At 43.9% G+C, this 18,935-nt stretch overlaps 1 protein-coding gene across 1 annotated transcript in view; it reads left to right on the top strand.

Moving 5' to 3' along the window:
* kcnh5b (potassium voltage-gated channel, subfamily H (eag-related), member 5b) overlaps nucleotides 1-18,935 on the top strand; it is a 327,530-nt gene that overhangs the window by 220,615 nt on the left and 87,980 nt on the right. The window contains exon 10 of the mRNA XM_078233204.1: nucleotides 6,466-6,662. Coding sequence (XP_078089330.1) covers nucleotides 6,466-6,662 — 197 coding nt within the window. The remainder of the gene's footprint in view (nucleotides 1-6,465; nucleotides 6,663-18,935) is intronic.

Raw genomic sequence — 18,935 nt, 5'->3', positions numbered from 1 at the left:
TCATAAAATGAGGACAACATAAATATGTTCTCAAAATGAAGGGATAGGTAGTATTGAGTTGATATCTTCAAGTCAAAATGATTCAGCCAATTATGTTTTACAGAAAAGCATTGTTAATGTAATTAGTAAGAATTGCAGCACAAAGGTGCATTTTTCTCCAATTGGATTTGTTTTTGACATGCAAGGCAATTCCTTTTTTTATTCTTCTTGAATAATATAAGCTATGTCAAAATATCTCAGCATTGAATTGTTTCAAATGTATGAGGCTTTTAATTACATTTAAAATGCTTGTTATTATTTTGAATAAAGAATGAGATCCTAAGCTAGTCTTACAGCAGCTGTGATATTATTTGCAATGAGTCAGAAAACTAGTGGAAAATGTGAGGTTATCCATTTTGGTAAGAGGAACAGATGTGCAGAGTATTTCTTTTAAATTGTATGAAATTGGAACATGTGGATGTACAGAGGAACCTGGGCGTCCTCATCAGTAAGTCACTGAAAGGTAATATACTTTTAGGAAGGCATAATTAGGAATTAGGAAGGCGAATGTTATGTTATCATAAAAGGATTTAAATACAGGAGTAGCAAGATCTTGCTTCAATTGTATAGAACCTTGGTTAGACCGTACCTGGAGTACTGTGTGCAGTTTTAGTCTCCTTACAGTAGGAAGGATGTTATTGCTACTGAGGGAGTGCAATGAAGGTTCACCGGACTTGTTCCCGAGATGGCAGGACTATTGTACAAAGAGAGATTGGGTAAACTGGGCCTGCATCCTCTCAATTTACAAAGAATAAGAGGTCATCTCATTGAAATCGTCAAAATAATTAAAGGGCTAGATAGGGTAGATGCAGGTAAAATCTGTCTAGAACCAGTCAACACAATTTCAAAATGAGGAGGAAGCCATTTAGGACTGAGATGGGGAGATATTTTTTAATTCAGATTGTTGTGAATCTCTGGAATTTTTAATGCAGAGGGCTGTGGAAGGTCAGGCATTGAGTATGTTTATAGCAGAAATGGACAGATTTCTAAATACCAGTTACATAAAGGGATATGGGGATAGTGTGGGAAAAGACATTGAAGTGGATGATCAGCTATGGTCACATTGAATGGTGGAGCAGGCTTGATGGATTGAATGGCCTACTTCTGCTCCCATGTTCCTAGAAATAGCACTATCACACCTTTTGAGCTTTTAGCCTAACACAACAATGAGAAAAGATGGATTATATTGGCCAGAATTTACTGTGGACATAATGAAAGTCTGTGGCATTCACCTTTATTCCTGTGCACTTTGGACAGCAACTTTGGGCGAGTGCAAGGGCATGGGAAAGAGAAACATCTCATCATACATTTCTAAAGAAAGTCAATCATGTTGTATGGTGTTAAGTATGATTCTATTAATAATCATATGGAATAATCTTAATTTCTTACATTTTAGAAAATGTCTAATATTGGGCTGAGTCATTTAGTTAAAATTGGGTTGGATTTTTCAGGGCACTGTGGTCCCTGACTTCCTAGCTAAAAGGTCAGTGGTGAGTCCTTCCATCTTAGTGATAGCTATCTCTCAGCAACTTAATGCTGGGAGTAATATTAATTGCTTTAAGATGAGACTTCCGCCCTAACTCGGGAAGAACTCCTACCTTAGAGATCTGCTGACCAATCAGCTGGCCGGGGGTTTCATAGTCCCAATAGTGCCAGGTAGGCACGGTGGCCACTGCTGGCATTACAGGCCATCCTAGTAAGTCTGGAGTATCACTGAGTCCAGGCTGAAAGGCCCTGGCAAGGGCTGGGAGGGGTTTGAGGTCTGGGCCAGGGGAGGAGGGCAAAGGGAGAAGAATGACCTGAGGGGGGGTGTATGTGTCTCTAATATGCATAGAGGACCCTTAAAGGAGCATTAGTCCATGCAGTTAAGGCTGTATGTAGTGCCACCCCCCCCCCCCCCCTTCCCCCCCTCTGTCACAGGTAAAATCATGTCAGGTTAAGGACCTCGATGGGCATAAGTGAGCAGGCCACCCCCCCACCCACCATCAGGTCAGGGGTCAGCCTGACCATGTCCCCCTCTCCCCGTCTCCCCGTCTTCAAACCTTCTGGTAGGGGAGTGTAAAATCCAACTTATCATACACAATGTGAATTTAATTACAAATTAAGCACGGGCACAAGGAAAAGCACAATGGACAATGAAAGATGCTATTTATATGAATGTCCTGTGATTAAATGAGATTGTCAAACACAAGCGCTTTCCTTTGCAATACTTTACAACAATGATAATGGAACATTTAATTACAGTTCAGAATCGCGAACTGATCCTGATGTGCCTCATTAGAAATTTGCCTTCAGCATTGAACTGGGGATATATATACTTTAGTCTCCTCTTAAAAATTTATATTTACATTAATTAGAAGCTACAGATACCAAAGGGAAGCAGTTGTTAGGAAGCTGTGTTTAATCTGACAACCTGTTTATTCCATATTTGTTCTTATAGCTCTATAGTCTCGTCAGAGTTGTGGAAAGGAAGCATACATCTCCAACTGAACTGACAGCCTTATTTCTGTACCCTGTTATATAAAGAATTAAATATCCAGGTTTAATTACATATGAACACGGCTAGTGCGCATATGCCCAGATTCGTTTTCATGTTTGGGTGTGGATACATAAATTGCGTATTCACAAGGTGGCCTGAAATTTACTGCCACGCTCGGGGTTCTGCCACCAGGACCAAACGTGGGTCATGGGTCCATGCACATGAACACCAGGTTTGCGCCACTTATAAGGCCCTCATCGGGACTACATTCCAATTAAGGAGGATGGCCTGCCTTTCCACGCTGCTGGCCCAGTTGGAAAGCTGGCAGCGCCATTGTATTGAAGGACTGGGAAAATTTAATTTGATTTATTATTGTCACATGTATTGGTAGACAGTGAAAAGTATTGTTTCTTGCGCGCTATACAGTCAAAGCATATCCTGTTCATAGAGAAGGAAAGGAGAGAGTGCAGAATGTAATGTTGCAGTCATAGCTAGGGTGTCGAGAAAGATCAAGTTAGTGTGAGGTAGGTCCACTCAAAGGTCTGATGGCAGCAGGGAAGAAGCTGCTCTTGAAACATTTGGTACGTTGCCTCAGACTTTTGTATCTTTTTCCCGACTAAAGAAGGTGGAAGAGAGAATGTCCGGGGTGTGTGGGGTCCTTAATTATGCTGCTTTTCTGAGGCAGTCGGAAATATAGAAGGAGTCAATGATGGAAGGCTGGTTCGCGTAATGGACTGGGCTTCATTCATGACCCTTTGTAGTTTCTTGCAGTCTTGGACAGAGCAGGAGCCAGACCAAGCTGTGATACAACCAGAAAGAATGCTTTCTAATGTGCATCTGTAAAAGTTGGTGAGAGTTGCGAAGTGTTCTTAGTAGAGATGAATCCTCCAATGGTGGCGTCAAGCTGTTGGGGCACCCAAAATGCACTGGGGCCCTGCAGGGCCTTCAGGCATTTAGGAAGCAAGACCAAACCCCCATCCTGGACAGCTGCTGGGAGGCCTCCTCAGTGCACGGGGTAGGTGTTAATAGGCCAAGCGCTGGTTAACTAGCTGTGCACCTCTGGTCATTAGGTGGCTGAGTTGCTACCATTCCCAAAATATCCCATTGTGGCAGAAAGACATTGGACTTCTCTCCCCATGTCATCTGCTACAATTTTACCAGCCTTCCCACCTCAAAGCCCATCTCCTTAATATTTATTGCTAAAAAGCAGCCGTGCTTCCAATAACCCGGGCTTCATTTTTTGCCCAGCGATGTGACCATATTAGGTAAATATGGATCTTGTCAGCTCAGCATGTGCAGTGCGCTTAATTGTCCAGGATCCATTAGTAGCAGTTAGTCCAGCTTGATTGCTGATTGCTTTTGTTCAGCTTGCAGGCAATCCTGTGTGTTTCTATTTCAAAATCAGTTGAAGGAATGCTGGAGGAAAAAAGTTCAAGAGCTTTGTTCAGCACTTTTGTTTTAATGGTGCTTTTTCAAACATAGAAATATGAGTGAGAGAACAGAAGGGACTGATTACAGCACTGTTGGCACTTTTGATTTGATTTGATTTATTATCGTCACATGTATTAGGACACAGTGAAAAGTACTGTCTCTTACGCACTTTACAGACAAAGCATACCGTTCATAGAGAAGGAAAGGAGAGAGTGCAGAATGTAGTGGTACAGTCATAGCTAGGGTATAGGGAAAGATCAACTTAATGCGAGGTAGGTCCATTCAGAAGTCTGATGGCAGCAGGGAAGAAGCTGTTCTTGAGTCGGTTGGTACGTGACATCAGACTTTTGTAGCTTATTCCCGATGGTTTGCTTTCTATAAACTTCACAATGCATATTATGATGGGAGAGAATCCTTCCCCCACTTAATTTGAATTCTTTTATCAAAGATTTATTTTGAATGTGGATATTTTGATAGGTGACTCTGATTATTAAGGAATGTGAAAGATGGAAAATAAGACTTACAGAAATGCAGCCTCATAAAGGAAGGTTAGCCCAAAATTGCTGGGCAGGTTGCGGAGGGGGGGGAGGGTGGTTGGGGTAGGGGTGGCAGGAGACTGCATCAGGAGTGCTCCAAAGATGGCAGACCTAGGTCCACTGTTGGCAAGTTTCTGAAACATTGCGGAACTCAGAAGTGGTAGGATGGCCTCGAGATAGGATGTAGAAAACATCTTGCTGCATTTTCCAGCTTGATAAATGGTAAGGGATTAGAAATATAATCCAAGAGGTAAAGAAATCTATATAAAATAAAGGACACCTCTTCAGGTTTTTCATAAAATCATAGACAGTGGCACAAATTGGTCCTCACAAACGCTGTGGAATCATCTCAAAATAAAAACATGATTTGACTCAGTTACTGCACATTAATAGTTCTAATGTTATCCACTGCGTAACCTGAACACCCCTGTCATGATGGAATCCTCCAAATCACATCGCAGAACATTGTGGCAGATTTTCTCGGATAGAAAATCCTATTTCAATGCCCTCCAAACTGATGGCTGATAGCTGACACCATTCAGTCAGTATCATATCTGGGGGGGAGGGTCTTTGTTTTTGCAGCTTTAATCTCCTTCCTTTCGTTTTCGCCTCCGTCATGCACCATTTCCCAGCTGAGAGAGAGGGAACAGTAATTTACCCTGCGCTCCAGGCCACTGGCTCTTCTGATCAGGGGATTTACTGTTGGATTTCTTTCCTCATTCTCTATGTGGGCCTGCTTGACCTCAGTTTGATATTCCCCTCGTCAAACCACTCGCCAAAGATACGGGGCAGAATTCTCACAAACAAAATTCTGAGTGTCGAATTCGTGTGAAAACTGGAGTAATTCACGCTGGTTTTTTCAGTTGGATTTCAGAGAAGAATCTCCCACTCTCTGTGCATTGCAGAGGTCACTAGCATGAATATCATTACATTTCAGGGGCTGGGGCCTATTCCCACTGGAGAGGCTGAAATCAGCGCACTGAGTGAGCCACTGCACGTGCGCCGATCTGCCAGTGCCGAGATTGGAGCATGCACGGTGACCCCACACTGATGGCCTCCCGATTGCTGGCCAGCTTGATCGCAGGCCAGCCCGGCGACCCCCGCAACGCCAGCTCCCCACATCCCCCATGGCCTGAACGCCGGCCTCCCGACCATTCCTGGGCTCAGCCCCGACCTCCCCCGCCACCCCGGCTTGCCCCAGTCTCCAGCCCACCTCCACCAATTCCACCCCTGACAGTTACACCACCCCAGCAGTCCCCCCCACCACCAAAGCAGGCTGACCAAACCCCTCCCCCTGATAACACCTCCCCCACCCAGTCCACCCTGATCGCTGGCCCCCCTCCTTCCCCCACTGATCCCTATGCAGAGTGATAGCAGAATCTCCCCACCCCCTTAGGCCCCACCCATCAAGCCCTGCCCCACCCCCATATGTCTTGCCTCCTTGGCACTGCCCCATGCCCCTGGGGCAATGGTACTTTGCCCTGTGGGTAATGCCAGGGGGCACTGCTCCCCCAAGCCCCTCGACCCTCTGAGGGGCCCTGATTACCCCCCTTCACTCCAGCGGGCCGCTAGTTCCCCAAAAGTGGGGAGCTACTGTGATCCTCGCTGGAGTGAAAGACTCTGGCGGGAGGGAGATGCTAGTGGGCCTGGAGATTTCAGTCCCAGGCCCGCTAACCACATTCAAATGAGATTAAAATGACCATGTTAATGGACTTTGTGCCTCCCTGACGATTTCCGGCGGGGAACAGACGCCGCTGGAAATCCGGCGCTGGGAGACACTAGCAGGGCGCAAACACGTGCGCAATCCCTGTGAACGGGTCAACGCAACAATCTCCCGGCACGCAGCGTGTCGGAGAATCGCGGCCACGGAATCCATCACGCGAGTCACGATGATGAAGTCTCTCACCACAAATCACCTGTTTGAAAATAATGAAACGATGATTAATTTCTCTAACTCTTTACCTTCTGAATATTTTTCAGGGAAAGGGGACGTATTTGGGGATATTTTCTGGAAGGAAACCACCCTTGCCCATGCCTGTGCCAACGTGAGGGCGTTGACTTATTGCGACCTGCACATAATCCGGCGTGAGGCCTTGCTGAAAGTTCTAGAATTCTATACGCTATTTGCAAGTTCTTTTTCACGAAACCTCATATTGACCTGCAACCTGAGGAAGCGAGTAAGTTGTCTTTTCAAAGTTATACGTTCTTTGGTTTACATTCTAGTTTTGACCGTCTAACATGTTGATTTTTTGCTCAACGTTATATTCAATCTTCTAAACAGCTTTTGCTTCTTATTGCTTCACTGTCGAGCAAGACTCGATGTTTAAACAGTGTTAGATATTTAATGGTGCTTGTTGCTGAATGGAAATTTCAGACTGCAGAGAATTTGTTCTCCTTGAACTCACCTGAAGAAGGGGCTTGCAGCTCCGAAAGCTTGTGTGGCTTTTGCTACCAAATAAACCTGTTGGACTTTAACCTGGTGTTGTTAAACTTCTTACTGAGAATTTGTTTGGCAGACAAAATTGTCCAATTTCTTGTAAATTCCAGGAGATACCATCCTGGTTGGCTAAACAGGACTGCGCCTGCTAGTGCCACCCGCCATCATTTTCAGAGTCACTTAGGAACATAGGAGCAGGAGGAGGCCATTCAGCCCTTCGAGCCCCCTCCACCATTCAACCAGATCATGTCTGATCATCTGCCTCACTGATACTTTCCCCCACTATCCCCATATCCCTTGCTGTCATTAGCATCAAGGAATGGGCAGCACGGTGGCAGAGTGGTTAGCACTGCTGCTGCACAGTGCCAAGGACCCGGGTTCGATTCCCAGCTTCGGTCACTGCCTGTGCAGAGTCTGCACATTCTCGTTGTGTCGGCGTTCATTTCCTCCGGTTTTCTCCCACACTCCAATGATGTGCGGGTTAGATTGATTGGCCATGCTAAATTGCCCCTTAGTGTTCTGGGATGTGTAGGTCAGAGGGATTAGTGGGGTAAATATGCGGGGTGATGGGGAAAGGATCTAGGTAGGATTGTTGTCGGTGTAGACTCGATGGGCCGAATGGCCTCCTTCTGCACTGTAGGGTTTCTATGATTTCCTCCCACCGTACAAAAGACGTGCTGGTTAGGTGCATTGGCCATGCTAAATTCTCCCTCAGTGTACCCGAACAGGCGCTGGAGTGTGGGGACTAGGGGATTTTCACAGTAACTTCATTGCAGTGTTAATGTAAGCCTACTTGTAACACTAATCAATAAATATCTATCGATCTCTCTCTTGGGAACTCTCAATGAATGAGCTTCCACAGCTACCCGGGGTAGAGAATTCCAAAGATTCACGCCCCCCCCCCGACTCCTCATCTCAGGCCTAAATGACTTACATTTGCTTGGCACAGACAGTGAAAGGCAGTGCTTCTTCAGCACTAACCTGCCCAAACGGCCAGAGAACCTGTATTTGCTTGCCATTTGGGAAAGATTTCCAGACTTTCCCATCCCCCATGCAAGAGTCTGATCAAGATGCTTACTTTTATCAATGTAAGCATTCTTCGCAGGTCCAATACACTTGCCCAGCCTGGATCCCCATGGCAGCGTCATTATGGGACCATTATTAGTTGATGCAACATGGAAAACTCTCCGAGCTCCCCACTCACTGAAGGAAACCATCAATCAGTGCAGAGAAATAGTTAACCATCCTGATGCGACATATTTGTTTGTGACATAATCCTTGGAGAATAAAGTCCAACCGAAAAATTGTTCGAATTATGAAATTCATGATGGTGTGAAAGTATTTGCTTTCTATGTTTTATTTCTGTTTTATTCATTCATGGTATGTATCGCTGGCAAGGCCAACACACGGTGTCCATCCCTAATTGTTCTCAAGAAGATGTTGGTGACCGGCCTTCTTGAACTGTTGCAGTCCCATGTAGTGTAGTCAATGTGGATGAAATGGGCCCAGTGATTAGCACTGTTGTCTCACAGCGCCAGGGACCCGGGTTCGATTCCCAGCTTGGGGTCACTGTCTGTGTGGAGTTTGCACGTTCTCCCCATGTCTGCATGGATTTCCTCCGGGTGCTCCGGTTTCCTTCCACGGTCCAAAGATGGGCGGGTTAGGTTGATTGGCCATGCTAAATTGACCATAGTTTTAGAGGGATTGGTAGGGTAAATGTGTGGGGTTATGGGAATAGGGTGGAATTGTTGTCGGTGCAGGCTCGATGGGCCAAATGGCCTTTTTCTCTACTGTAGGGATTCTATGAAATTAATTGGAGCCTAGATATTACCTACAAATTTAAAGAATGGCTTGATTAGGTTTCTTTTCCGAATGTATCATCTGGTCGAATGATATGGATGGTAACCAAAAGTTAACTCCATTTCCCACTGTTTGGACACACTAATTGTGAACTGTTCGTATTTATCCTGTTATACAGCCAATTATACTGCTGCAGCACGGTTCTGCATCTACCTGTTAATGGTCCATGTAATGTCTTACCTGAAGCATTTACTACTGGTCTCAAATGAAAAATAAAAGGGAAATTGGAACAGCTGTTAATTTGAAGAATAGCTGAGATCTCAGCAACGGCACAGATCTTGTCAAATTTCTGCTTTTCTTCCCGTTTTCTTGCATGGAATGTTTTCTATGTTGAAAAATGAAGAGGATTAGTGAAATTGTTCTATCTGCATCCACAGTTTGTGTACAATCATGCAGATCTTTCTCATCTGGTTTCACCGGTTTAATTGTGTGCAATTGTTTTCTCATTTCCAGTGTCATGTTTAGAATTATGATCCCTCAGAACCTTTTTGACCCCATCTCTGACCGGTCTTGGTCGAGCTCTGTAACTTGACCTTGTTAACGAAAATGCATGCTACACAAGTTTCGCTGGCATCCTGCCTGTTACGTAGGGTTTCTGGAAAGAGTTTCAGCGGCAACACTATATTAAAAAATGTAAAGGAGTTTGGCACGTCAGCTATGACTCTCACCAACTTTTACATATGCACCACATAGAAAGCATTCTTTCCAGTTGTATCACAGCTTGGTATGGCTCCTGCTCTGCCCAAGACCGCAATAAACTACAAAAGGTCGTGAATGTAACCCAATCGATCACGCAAACCAGCCTCCCATCCATTGACTCTGCCTCGGCAAAGCAGCCAGCATAATTAAGGACCCCACGCATCCTGGACATTCTCGTTTCCACCTTCTTCTGTCGGGAAAAAGATACAAAAGTCTGAGATCACGTACCAACCGACTCAAGAACAGTTCCTTCCCTGCTGCCATCAGACTTTTGAATGAACCTACCTTGCATGAAGTTGATCTTTCTCTACACCCTAGCTATGACTCTGTGGTGAACCATCGTTGGTTCCCACCAGGTAGTACTGAGCCAGGGTCTGGCCAGTACTATGAGTCTGTATATATGTTACTGTTGGGGTTAGGGTTGGGCTATTCTACATGTTACTGTTGGGGTTAGGGTTGGGCTGTTCTACCTGTAATATAGTTCTTATGGTACATCCCAGTCGGGCTCCGCCTCCTGGGAGAGGTATAAAGGTCACTGCTCTGTCTGGGACCCTTTAGTCTGGGATCGTGTATTATATATGGTAGCTCTATTGTAGTAGTCAATAAAAGCCTTTATTTCCTCGAGCATCTCTAGCCTCGTGAGTTATATCGCGCATCAGACTCTATAAAACTACATTCTTCATTCTCTTGTTTCCTTCTCTATGAACGATAAGCTTTGTTGTATAGTGTGCAAGAAACAATACTTTTCACTGTATACTATTACATGTGACAAAAAAAAATCAAATCAAATCAAATCAAAGATCTACAAGAAACTAAACTAAGTCAAACACTTGGCCAAAGTTCTCTCAATTGTGAATCTGGAATTACTCAGTCCCAATCTTCTGCCTTCTCCCCATTACCCTGCACAATCTTTCTTTTGCAGAGTCATTGAATTCCCATTCACCACATTTCTGAATTTTAAAAAGTTGTTAAAGGCGTTTTATTTTGCTTGTTAAAATATATTGCTATTCACTCCACCTGAAAATGGAACAACATGCAAGTCCAGTGTTTGATTGACTAGTGAGACCTCTGGTGCAGTTTTGTGTTAAGAGCCATCATATTCTGTTGTTCATAGAATTCTTACAGTACAGAAGGAGGCCATTCAGCCCATCGAGTCTGCATCGACTCTCCAAAAGAGCACTTTGCCCAGGCCGTATCCTCGTAACTTCACATATTTACCCCGCTTATCCCCCTAACCTACGCATCATTGGATACTAAGGGGCAATTGACCATGGCCAATCCACCTAACCTGCACATCTTTGGCCTGTGGGAGGAACCAGAGCACCCAGAGGAAGCCCACGCAAACATGGGGAGAATGTGCAGACTCCACATAGATAGTGACCCAAAGCTGGAATTTAACAAGGGTCCCTAGTGCTGTGAGGCAGCAGTGCTATCCACTGTGCCACCATGTATAAATAATCATGTTCAAAGTGGATTAGATGGAAGACAGGATTTTTCTGAATACTTCAGAAAGCTTTGTGTCACACCTTTCATTATTTTTTTGCCCAACATAGAACAGAAGTCCTCTGTGGCATTTGACACATTTCAGTGATGCAGGGTGAAACATAGCAAAGGTGACAGTGGAGCGCTGCATAATAGCACTCTCCAACATGCTGATGCGAGACAAAGAGCCTCTTGTAGACTGAAAGACAAAGACACGACTATAACAACAGCAACCTTGCACATTCACAATGAATACCCCCTGGCAGGAAGTGCTGGCTCACGCCAGTCAGCTGCTGCAGAGAGAATAGACAAATTAATGTCTCAAATGTGGGGTCACTCATCAGATCGCGGAACTGCTGTGGCGCAGAGGGAGGCCATTTGGCCCATCGTGTCGGCACCAGCTCTCCCGACTGAGCAACTCACCTAGTGCTGAAGGGTCAGACAATTTTAAATGTTAACTTCAAACTTAACATTAATATTGTCTGTTCTATGCGTAGATGCTGAGGTACTGGGCATTTTCAAGCATTTTCTGTGTTTTGTTTGTTTGCAGCTTGCAAAGTTATCCTTTGGACTTAAGAGAATCTGACAGTGGGGGCTGTAGAACTATCGTTCATTGCTACCCAGTTGCATGCAATGAACACTTCCGCACTTGTCCTCATGACGCAAATAGCAAAGGTAGTTTGGCAGCTCCTGTGGTTGTGCTGACAGCATCCTTCTTTTAAAATCACCCCCAGGAAGCTCAATTTTGAAAGGTTTAGCAGCTAAGAATGACAAGCGTTGGTCCTGCTGGGGAATGGGTCCTGCTGCTTGCTCAGGTTTCATGTGTCACTCAATGAAAGCGTGCTTTCGCTTTCTAAAACCCTTTGTGGTCGTCAGACCCGTGTTGGTGCTTGTATCCCAAGGAGTGCGCACTTTGCCTTGTCAACTTCTTGGGTGGCACCAGCACCTGGCACTGCTTCCTGTGGCTGCACCTGTAGAAAGTGAAAAAGAACATATGTTAGATTGCTGGCTGCATGATCCCAATTAAAATATTAATTACAGGAGAATAACCTGTCATTTTCCATTTGTGAAAGAATGCGGTGAAGGGGAGTAAGTGTATGAATGAGTAAGATAATGAGGAAGAACATGAAACAGGTGATACTTTCCCTGACTTACAAGGGGAGCCCTTGACTTTACCCTCTCAAAACCCCCTAAGTGGCTTCAGGCCAATGGTGTGTGAAGTGGCACCTTGAAATAAATTCAAGGCCTTAATGTTGCAAGGCCCTCCTCCAGATTGCATTTGCTGTCTTCAGCTATGCGGTATCTTGACCTACAAGTAGAGTCGAGAGATCAGAAGTGTCTGGCACACATTGGGGGTGATGATTTAAAGCAGCTAATATCAAATTGGCCACATATCATACACCCTGCCCAGTAACAAAAGCGAATGAATGCAGCCTGGAAGTGGGCCATATTCCTTTGAGCCCTTTAGTGGGTTTCAGCATGTCACTTTATGCATGGTTAACTCAGAGAATATCGAGGAATTAAATATGTGGTTCTTTCATTCTGCCCTTTACACTGCTACTGTTGCTGCGTGTGTTTAAATTCCTTCCCGCAGCACTGCTGGACATGCCTCTCCCTCCCAAAAAATGAATTTCCAATAACAAGAGTTATTCACTGATATGAGGGAGTGGAACTCATTCCTTTATCTTGTATTACTACACAATGACAGATTGTACCGATTTACTTAAGTGAGTCCCCGGTTTATCATGTGAGAAATAACATGGATTCATGATTCACATCTAGCCTCATTCTACCAACTGCTTTCTCAACTTGGAATCATAGATTCCTACAGTACAGAATGCGGCCATTCGGCCCATCGAGTCTGCACACAATCCCACCCAGGCCCTATCCCCATAACCCCATGCATTTACACTAGCTAGTCCCCTGACATTAAGGGGCAATTTAGCATGGCCAATCCACCTAACCCGCACATCTTTGGACTGTGGGACCTGAAGAAGGGGCTAAGAGCTCCGAAAGCTTGTGTGGCTTTTGCTACCAAATAAACCTGTTGGACTTTAACCTGGTGTTGTTAAACTTCTTACTGTGGGAGGAAACCAGAGCATCCGGAGGAAACCCACGCAGACACAGGGAGAATGTGCAAACTCCACACAGACAGTGACCCAAGCCGGGAATCGAACCCGGGTCCCCGGCGCTGTGAGGCAGCAGTGCTAACCACTGTGCCACCGTGCCGCCCCTTGTCATTGAAAAGGCCAAAATGCAAGTGGAGGTATGTTGAAAAGACTCAAATCTACAATTCAGATTACCAGGGTTTTGTTTTATTGTTCCACACTATTGAATGCTTAGTGTAGCAAGGGCATAACAGACTCTTTACAGGTATAACCACTGCTGCCTTATCTGAGTGGATATGCAACACAGCACCTAAGACTTGCGATAGTGCCACCTGAACAAGCCACTGAGACCTTGGTTTACCATTTCGCCAGAACGATGGCCCCTGCAACAATGCAGCATTCCCTCAGTACTGAGCTCAGGAGTCCCAAGTCGGACTCAGTTGTTTTAAAAGTTCAAGTTGTGAACTGCTCTTCTACCTCCACTAGTAATGCTGTTTTGGAAGGCACTTTACTGATGGCCTAGCCTACACATTGCTCAAATTCTAGAATTAATCTGAGTTGTCAGGATGGAAGATTTTCAGCAGATTAAGAGAACCTTTTAAAATCAAAGCCCATCTTCTCCACCCAGATCCAGAGATGGAAAATGTGAAAGATATTTAAATAGATAATAAATTTTGTGTGCAGTTTGGCATTAGGTTCTTCCAATTGAATACATTACTTGCAACAAATATACATTCCTTTCAGACACAAAAGCCCCACAGAAAAAGTGGCCCAACCATGTCCAACAGGAAGAGTTAAAGATATTGGTATTGGATCAAAGGACGAGGCTTATAATGTTGCTAAAAATAGTAGCAAGGATTAGGAAGATTTTAGAATTCCACAAAGAAGGACCAAGAAAGTGATTAAATGAAAGAGAGAAGTGAACATGAGGTAGACTTGCAACATACATAAAGACAAATTGTAAGGTCCACATTTTTACTCCCACGGCGGGGAGTGCGAGTTGGGAAATTTCCTGGGTCACTGGGCTGCCCTTGGAAGTAACTTCCTGAATATTGCGATTTTTGTTCGGGGGCAGGGAACGGGTGCAGGAGAGATTCGTGCCCATCGCCCCCAGATACAGAGTGGAGGCTGCCAACTGCAGCCTTTCTCACTTCTCTGGAAATTTGCCCCAGTTGTGTTGTTAAATTTTAGTCTCTCGAGCCCTCACACCACATCAACCCCACCCTCCCACTCCCCTGTTGTCACCTCCATATCCCCATCATAACCTATTGCAAACTTCTGCCTCCACACAACCCCATGGCCCCTTATAGCCCCCATGCAAGCTTAATGCCAATCCATGCCAATACATGGCAACCCATGGGTCTTATACCCTCCATGCCATGTTAGCCGATATCCACCATGGGCAGACCTCAGGACCCATGCTGAGTTGAAATAAAATAAGTCTAAATATTTAGTATAGTACTCATTATATTTTTTAAAAATCCAATTCCTGAAAGCCCCATACAAAACTTTTAAATCTCCTCAAGTGCTTATTCCCCTATAAAAACAAACAAACTTCTGTTCATTACCCTACATCAAAGACAAATAATCTTTTAGTCAGCACTTTAAGTTATCAATCAAACTGTGAATTTAGGACTCCCACACTAAGATGATTGTAACTTGTGGAAGGCAGCCAAACATTCATAATGACATAATGATAGCCCTTGGTGAAATGTCAACAAATAGCTATTATAACGGCCAGAACAGAAATTTTTTTTCAAATCTCACTTACACAGCCAGCCTGTTTTTTTTTATTTTTAAAGGGCTGGGTATTTAAATAACTTCACATCCTGACCACAGACCTAATCTGCCATTCAAGAGCTCCAAAACAAATGTGGCTCCCACACAGCAAGTTAAGGATCTTGCTACAGTGAAAGTATAGTTTGTTTCAACTTAACACTGACTTCAAATGTCCCTGCTGAGTTTAGATTTCTGTCAGGTGTGATTCATGCCTGCCCCCTTTCCCCTACCAATGAAATGGGATCTGTTGGAAGTGGGTGCGGGACCTTCACACCTGAACCAACCTGCAATTCTTAAAGGTTACACAAAATCTGGACCTAAATGGTAATGGAGAAATTAATGTCACAACTGGCTAAAAATGCCCTCGACCTAATGGACTGCATAGCAATTTTTTTTAAAAGAGATAACTGCAGAGATAATGGATGCATCAGTTTTGATCTTCAAGATTCCTTACACCTAGATTCCTTATATCCAGATTCCTTAGATCTAGAACAGTTCCCAAGGGTTGGAAAATAGCAAACATAACACCACCATTTAATAAAGGAGGGAGAGAGATAGGTTAGGCAGAATGTTTGAATCTATTATTAGGGGTCTGTGGCGGGATCTTCTGGCTTCACCCACCTGCGGGAGTTACCAGTTCCGCTGAAGTCAATGGACTTTGGCTGGCTGGCTGCATCTGCTGCAGAGGGACCGGAAATCAAATCAGTGGTAACAGGGCACTTAGAGAATCATTATATAATTAAGCAGAGTTAACACTTGTTCGTGAAAGGGAAATCACGTTTTGACAAACCCACAAGAGATTTCTGAGGATGTAACCAGTAGGGCAGATGAGAAATAATCAGCAGATGTATTTTAGTTGGATATTCGAAAAGTGTTTGATGAGGCTCCAAACAAGAGGTTATCGCACAAGATTAGGACTCATTGGAATGTGGGTAATATATTAATATGTGCTCAGGATTGGTTGATGGACCAAGAACAGAGAGTTGGAATAAACGGGACATTTTTGGATTGGCAGGTGTTACCGGTGGGGTGCCTCAAGGATCAGTACCTGGGCCTTAGTATTTACAATCTATATTAGTGACTTAGATACTCAATTTAATATATCTAGGTTTGCTGAGGATACAAAGTTATGTGGGAAAGTAAATGGTGAGGAAGATATAAAGAGGATGCAGAGTAATAGACAGTTTAGGTGAATGGGCAAGAACCTGGCACATGCAATACAATGTGTGAAGTTATCCACTTTGGTAGGAAAACAAAACATTTGAATGATGAGAGACTCCAGTTCCTAGTTTTTTTTATTTTCAATAATGCTACTGAAAAATTATTGCAAGGAAATTTTCCAATCTCTCATTCCTGGCGAGGAACGTTTTTTTATTAATTCATGGGACATGGGTGTCACTGGCTGGCCAGCATTTATTGCCCATCCCTAGTTGCCAGAGGGCAGTTGAGAGTCAACCAAATTGCTGTGACTCTGGAGACCAGGTAAGGATGACAGATTTCCTTCCCTAACGGACACTAGTGAACCTGGTGGGTTTTTCAAAAAATCAACAATGGTTCACAGTCACCAGTAGATTCTTAATTCCAGATATTTTTATTGAATTCAAATTTAGCATCTGCCATGGTGGGATTTGAACCCAGGTCCCCAGAACATTAGCTGAGTTTCTGGATTAATAGTTTAGCCATAATACCACTAGGGCATTGCCTCCCCTATATTTGATTTAATTTGATTTGATTTATTATTATCACGTGTATTAACATACAGTGAAAAGTATTGTTTCTTGCGTGCTATACAGACAAAACATACCATTCATAGAGAAGGAAACGAGAGAGTGCAGAATGTAGTGTTACAGTCATAGCTAAGGTATAGAGAAAGATCAACTTAATGCAAGTTTAGTCCATTCAAAAGTCTAACGGCAGCAGGGAAGAAGCTGTTCTTGAGTAGGTTGGCACATGACCTCAGACTCTTGTATCTTTTTCCCGAAGGAAGAAGGTGGAAGAGAGAATGTCCGGGGTGCGTGGGGTCCTTAATTATGCTGGCTGCTTTGCCAAGGCAGTGGAAAGAGTAGACAGAGTCAATGGATGGGAGGCTGGTTTGCATGATGGGCAACATTGGGCTACATTCATGACCTTTTGTAGTTCCTTGCGGTCTTGGGCAGAGCAGGAACCATACCAAGCTGTGATGCAACCAGAAAGAATGCTTTCTATGGTACATCTGTAAAAGTTGGTGAGAATCATAGCTGACATGCCCAATTTCCTTAGTCTTCTGAGAAAGGAGAGGCGTTGGTGAGCTTTCTTAACTATAGTGTCGGCATGGGGGGACCAGGACAGGTTGTTGGTGATCTGGACACCTAAAAACTTGAAGCTCTCGACCCTTTCTACTTCGTCCCCATTGATGTAGACAGGAGCATGTTCTCCTTTACGCTTTCTGAAGTCAATGACAATCCCCTTCGTTTTGTTGACATTGAGGGAGAGATCATTTTTGCTGCACCAGTTCACCAGATTCTCTATAGACCTGTTGTACCAGCAGTTTAAACAATGAGGCATAAGCTGAACACTGATCTTTTTGATCTTTCAGTGCTGGGCAGCTGGAGCCAATTGGGAGGCATGCCTCTGGGAAAATATCTCCAACACTCTGTCTCCTGGCAAATCCAAGCTCAGGGTTTCCATTTGGTCCCAACATTGGAGTCCCAAAGCCCACGGAAATATCCTGCCCGTGCAGTTAGAAATTTGCCCCACGCATCCAAATATAAAAAGTAAAATTACAGCAAATGTTTAAAGTACACTGAAGGGCAGATTCCCATCTGTGAAGAGAAAAGATTAGGTAATATCTCAGCTGTAACCCATCCCCGATGAATGCTGAAAGATAAGCAAAGACACAACAGGTACTCAAATCGCAAACGAAGTGATGAATGCATTGACAAACCTGCTAGAAAAACATAAAAGAAACTGCTGGGTGATATAAAAGATCAATCTATGTGAGACAGTGGGAAGACTTTAAAAGAGAATGCAAATTGTTAAGGTGGTGAAACGGAATGTGACGCCTACACAAGCAAATGGTTTGAATTGCATTTTGCAAAGGTTAATAATGAGATTAGTGTATTCTCCTCTCTCGTGGGTACATGATCTTGCTTGCTTTATCGACGCTCCATCGACACATCCTACAAAACAGTAGAAACATATTCTGGAACTCCAGTAGTATACTCTGCAATTTTTGAAGTAATTCCACCTTCCAGATAAATCCATGCATGAAGCAGGTCCTGATGCAAATTACTTCTGCTTGTTATACGTTGCATTTTCAATTGGTTTCGCTTCCTGTACTTTACCACTACTTTTAAACTCTCCTGACTTCCGAGAACGGTGACATCTTATTATGATTTATTGCTGCAGTGTATTATTTGAGTCATTGTTCATTTATGAGCCTAAATAATAAGTGTGTGCAGGTTAGTCAAGTGTGGGGAACATGACAACCCAATCTAATGTTCTCATTTAATGTCCTTGCACACTGTTATTTTGTAACTTTTTATGGGACCATGGTTAGGAACCAGATCAGGTAGGAGCAGAATCAGTATTGGTTTGGTTTGACTGGAAGCTATGACAATGGAAATTCAGTTCAGGTAGAGTCCACTGCACCAGTTTATATTGTAAGAAGTCTCACAACACCAGGTTAAAGTCCAACAGGTTTATTTGGTAGCAAATACCATAAGCTTTCGGAGCGCTGCTCCTTCGTCAGATGGAGTGGAAATGTGCTCTCAAACAGTGCACAGAGACACAAAATCAAGTTACAGAATACTGGTTAGAATGTGAATCCCTAAAGCCAGCCAGGTCTTAAAGGTACAGACAATGTGGGTGGAGGGAGCATTGGTGGAGCATGTATTTATGTAGTGCCTTAAGACTCGCCCTGGTTAGTTCAAAGTAATTCGCTGGGAATTCATTACTTTTTCAAGTGCAGTCACTGTCAATAATCATGCTAGCCAATTCAACAAAGCAAGGCTTTCATAGACAGCAAATGGGCTGAATGGCCTGCTTATTTATTTCGGGTGGTGGTTAAGGGAAGAATGTTGGTTAAGACATTGGGAGCTTTCTAC

The sequence above is a fragment of the Mustelus asterias genome, chromosome 18, assembly GCF_964213995.1.
Source record: "Mustelus asterias chromosome 18, sMusAst1.hap1.1, whole genome shotgun sequence".
NCBI classification, from domain to species: domain Eukaryota; kingdom Metazoa; phylum Chordata; class Chondrichthyes; order Carcharhiniformes; family Triakidae; genus Mustelus; species Mustelus asterias.
This window is presented reverse-complemented; position numbering and strand designations above follow the sequence as displayed.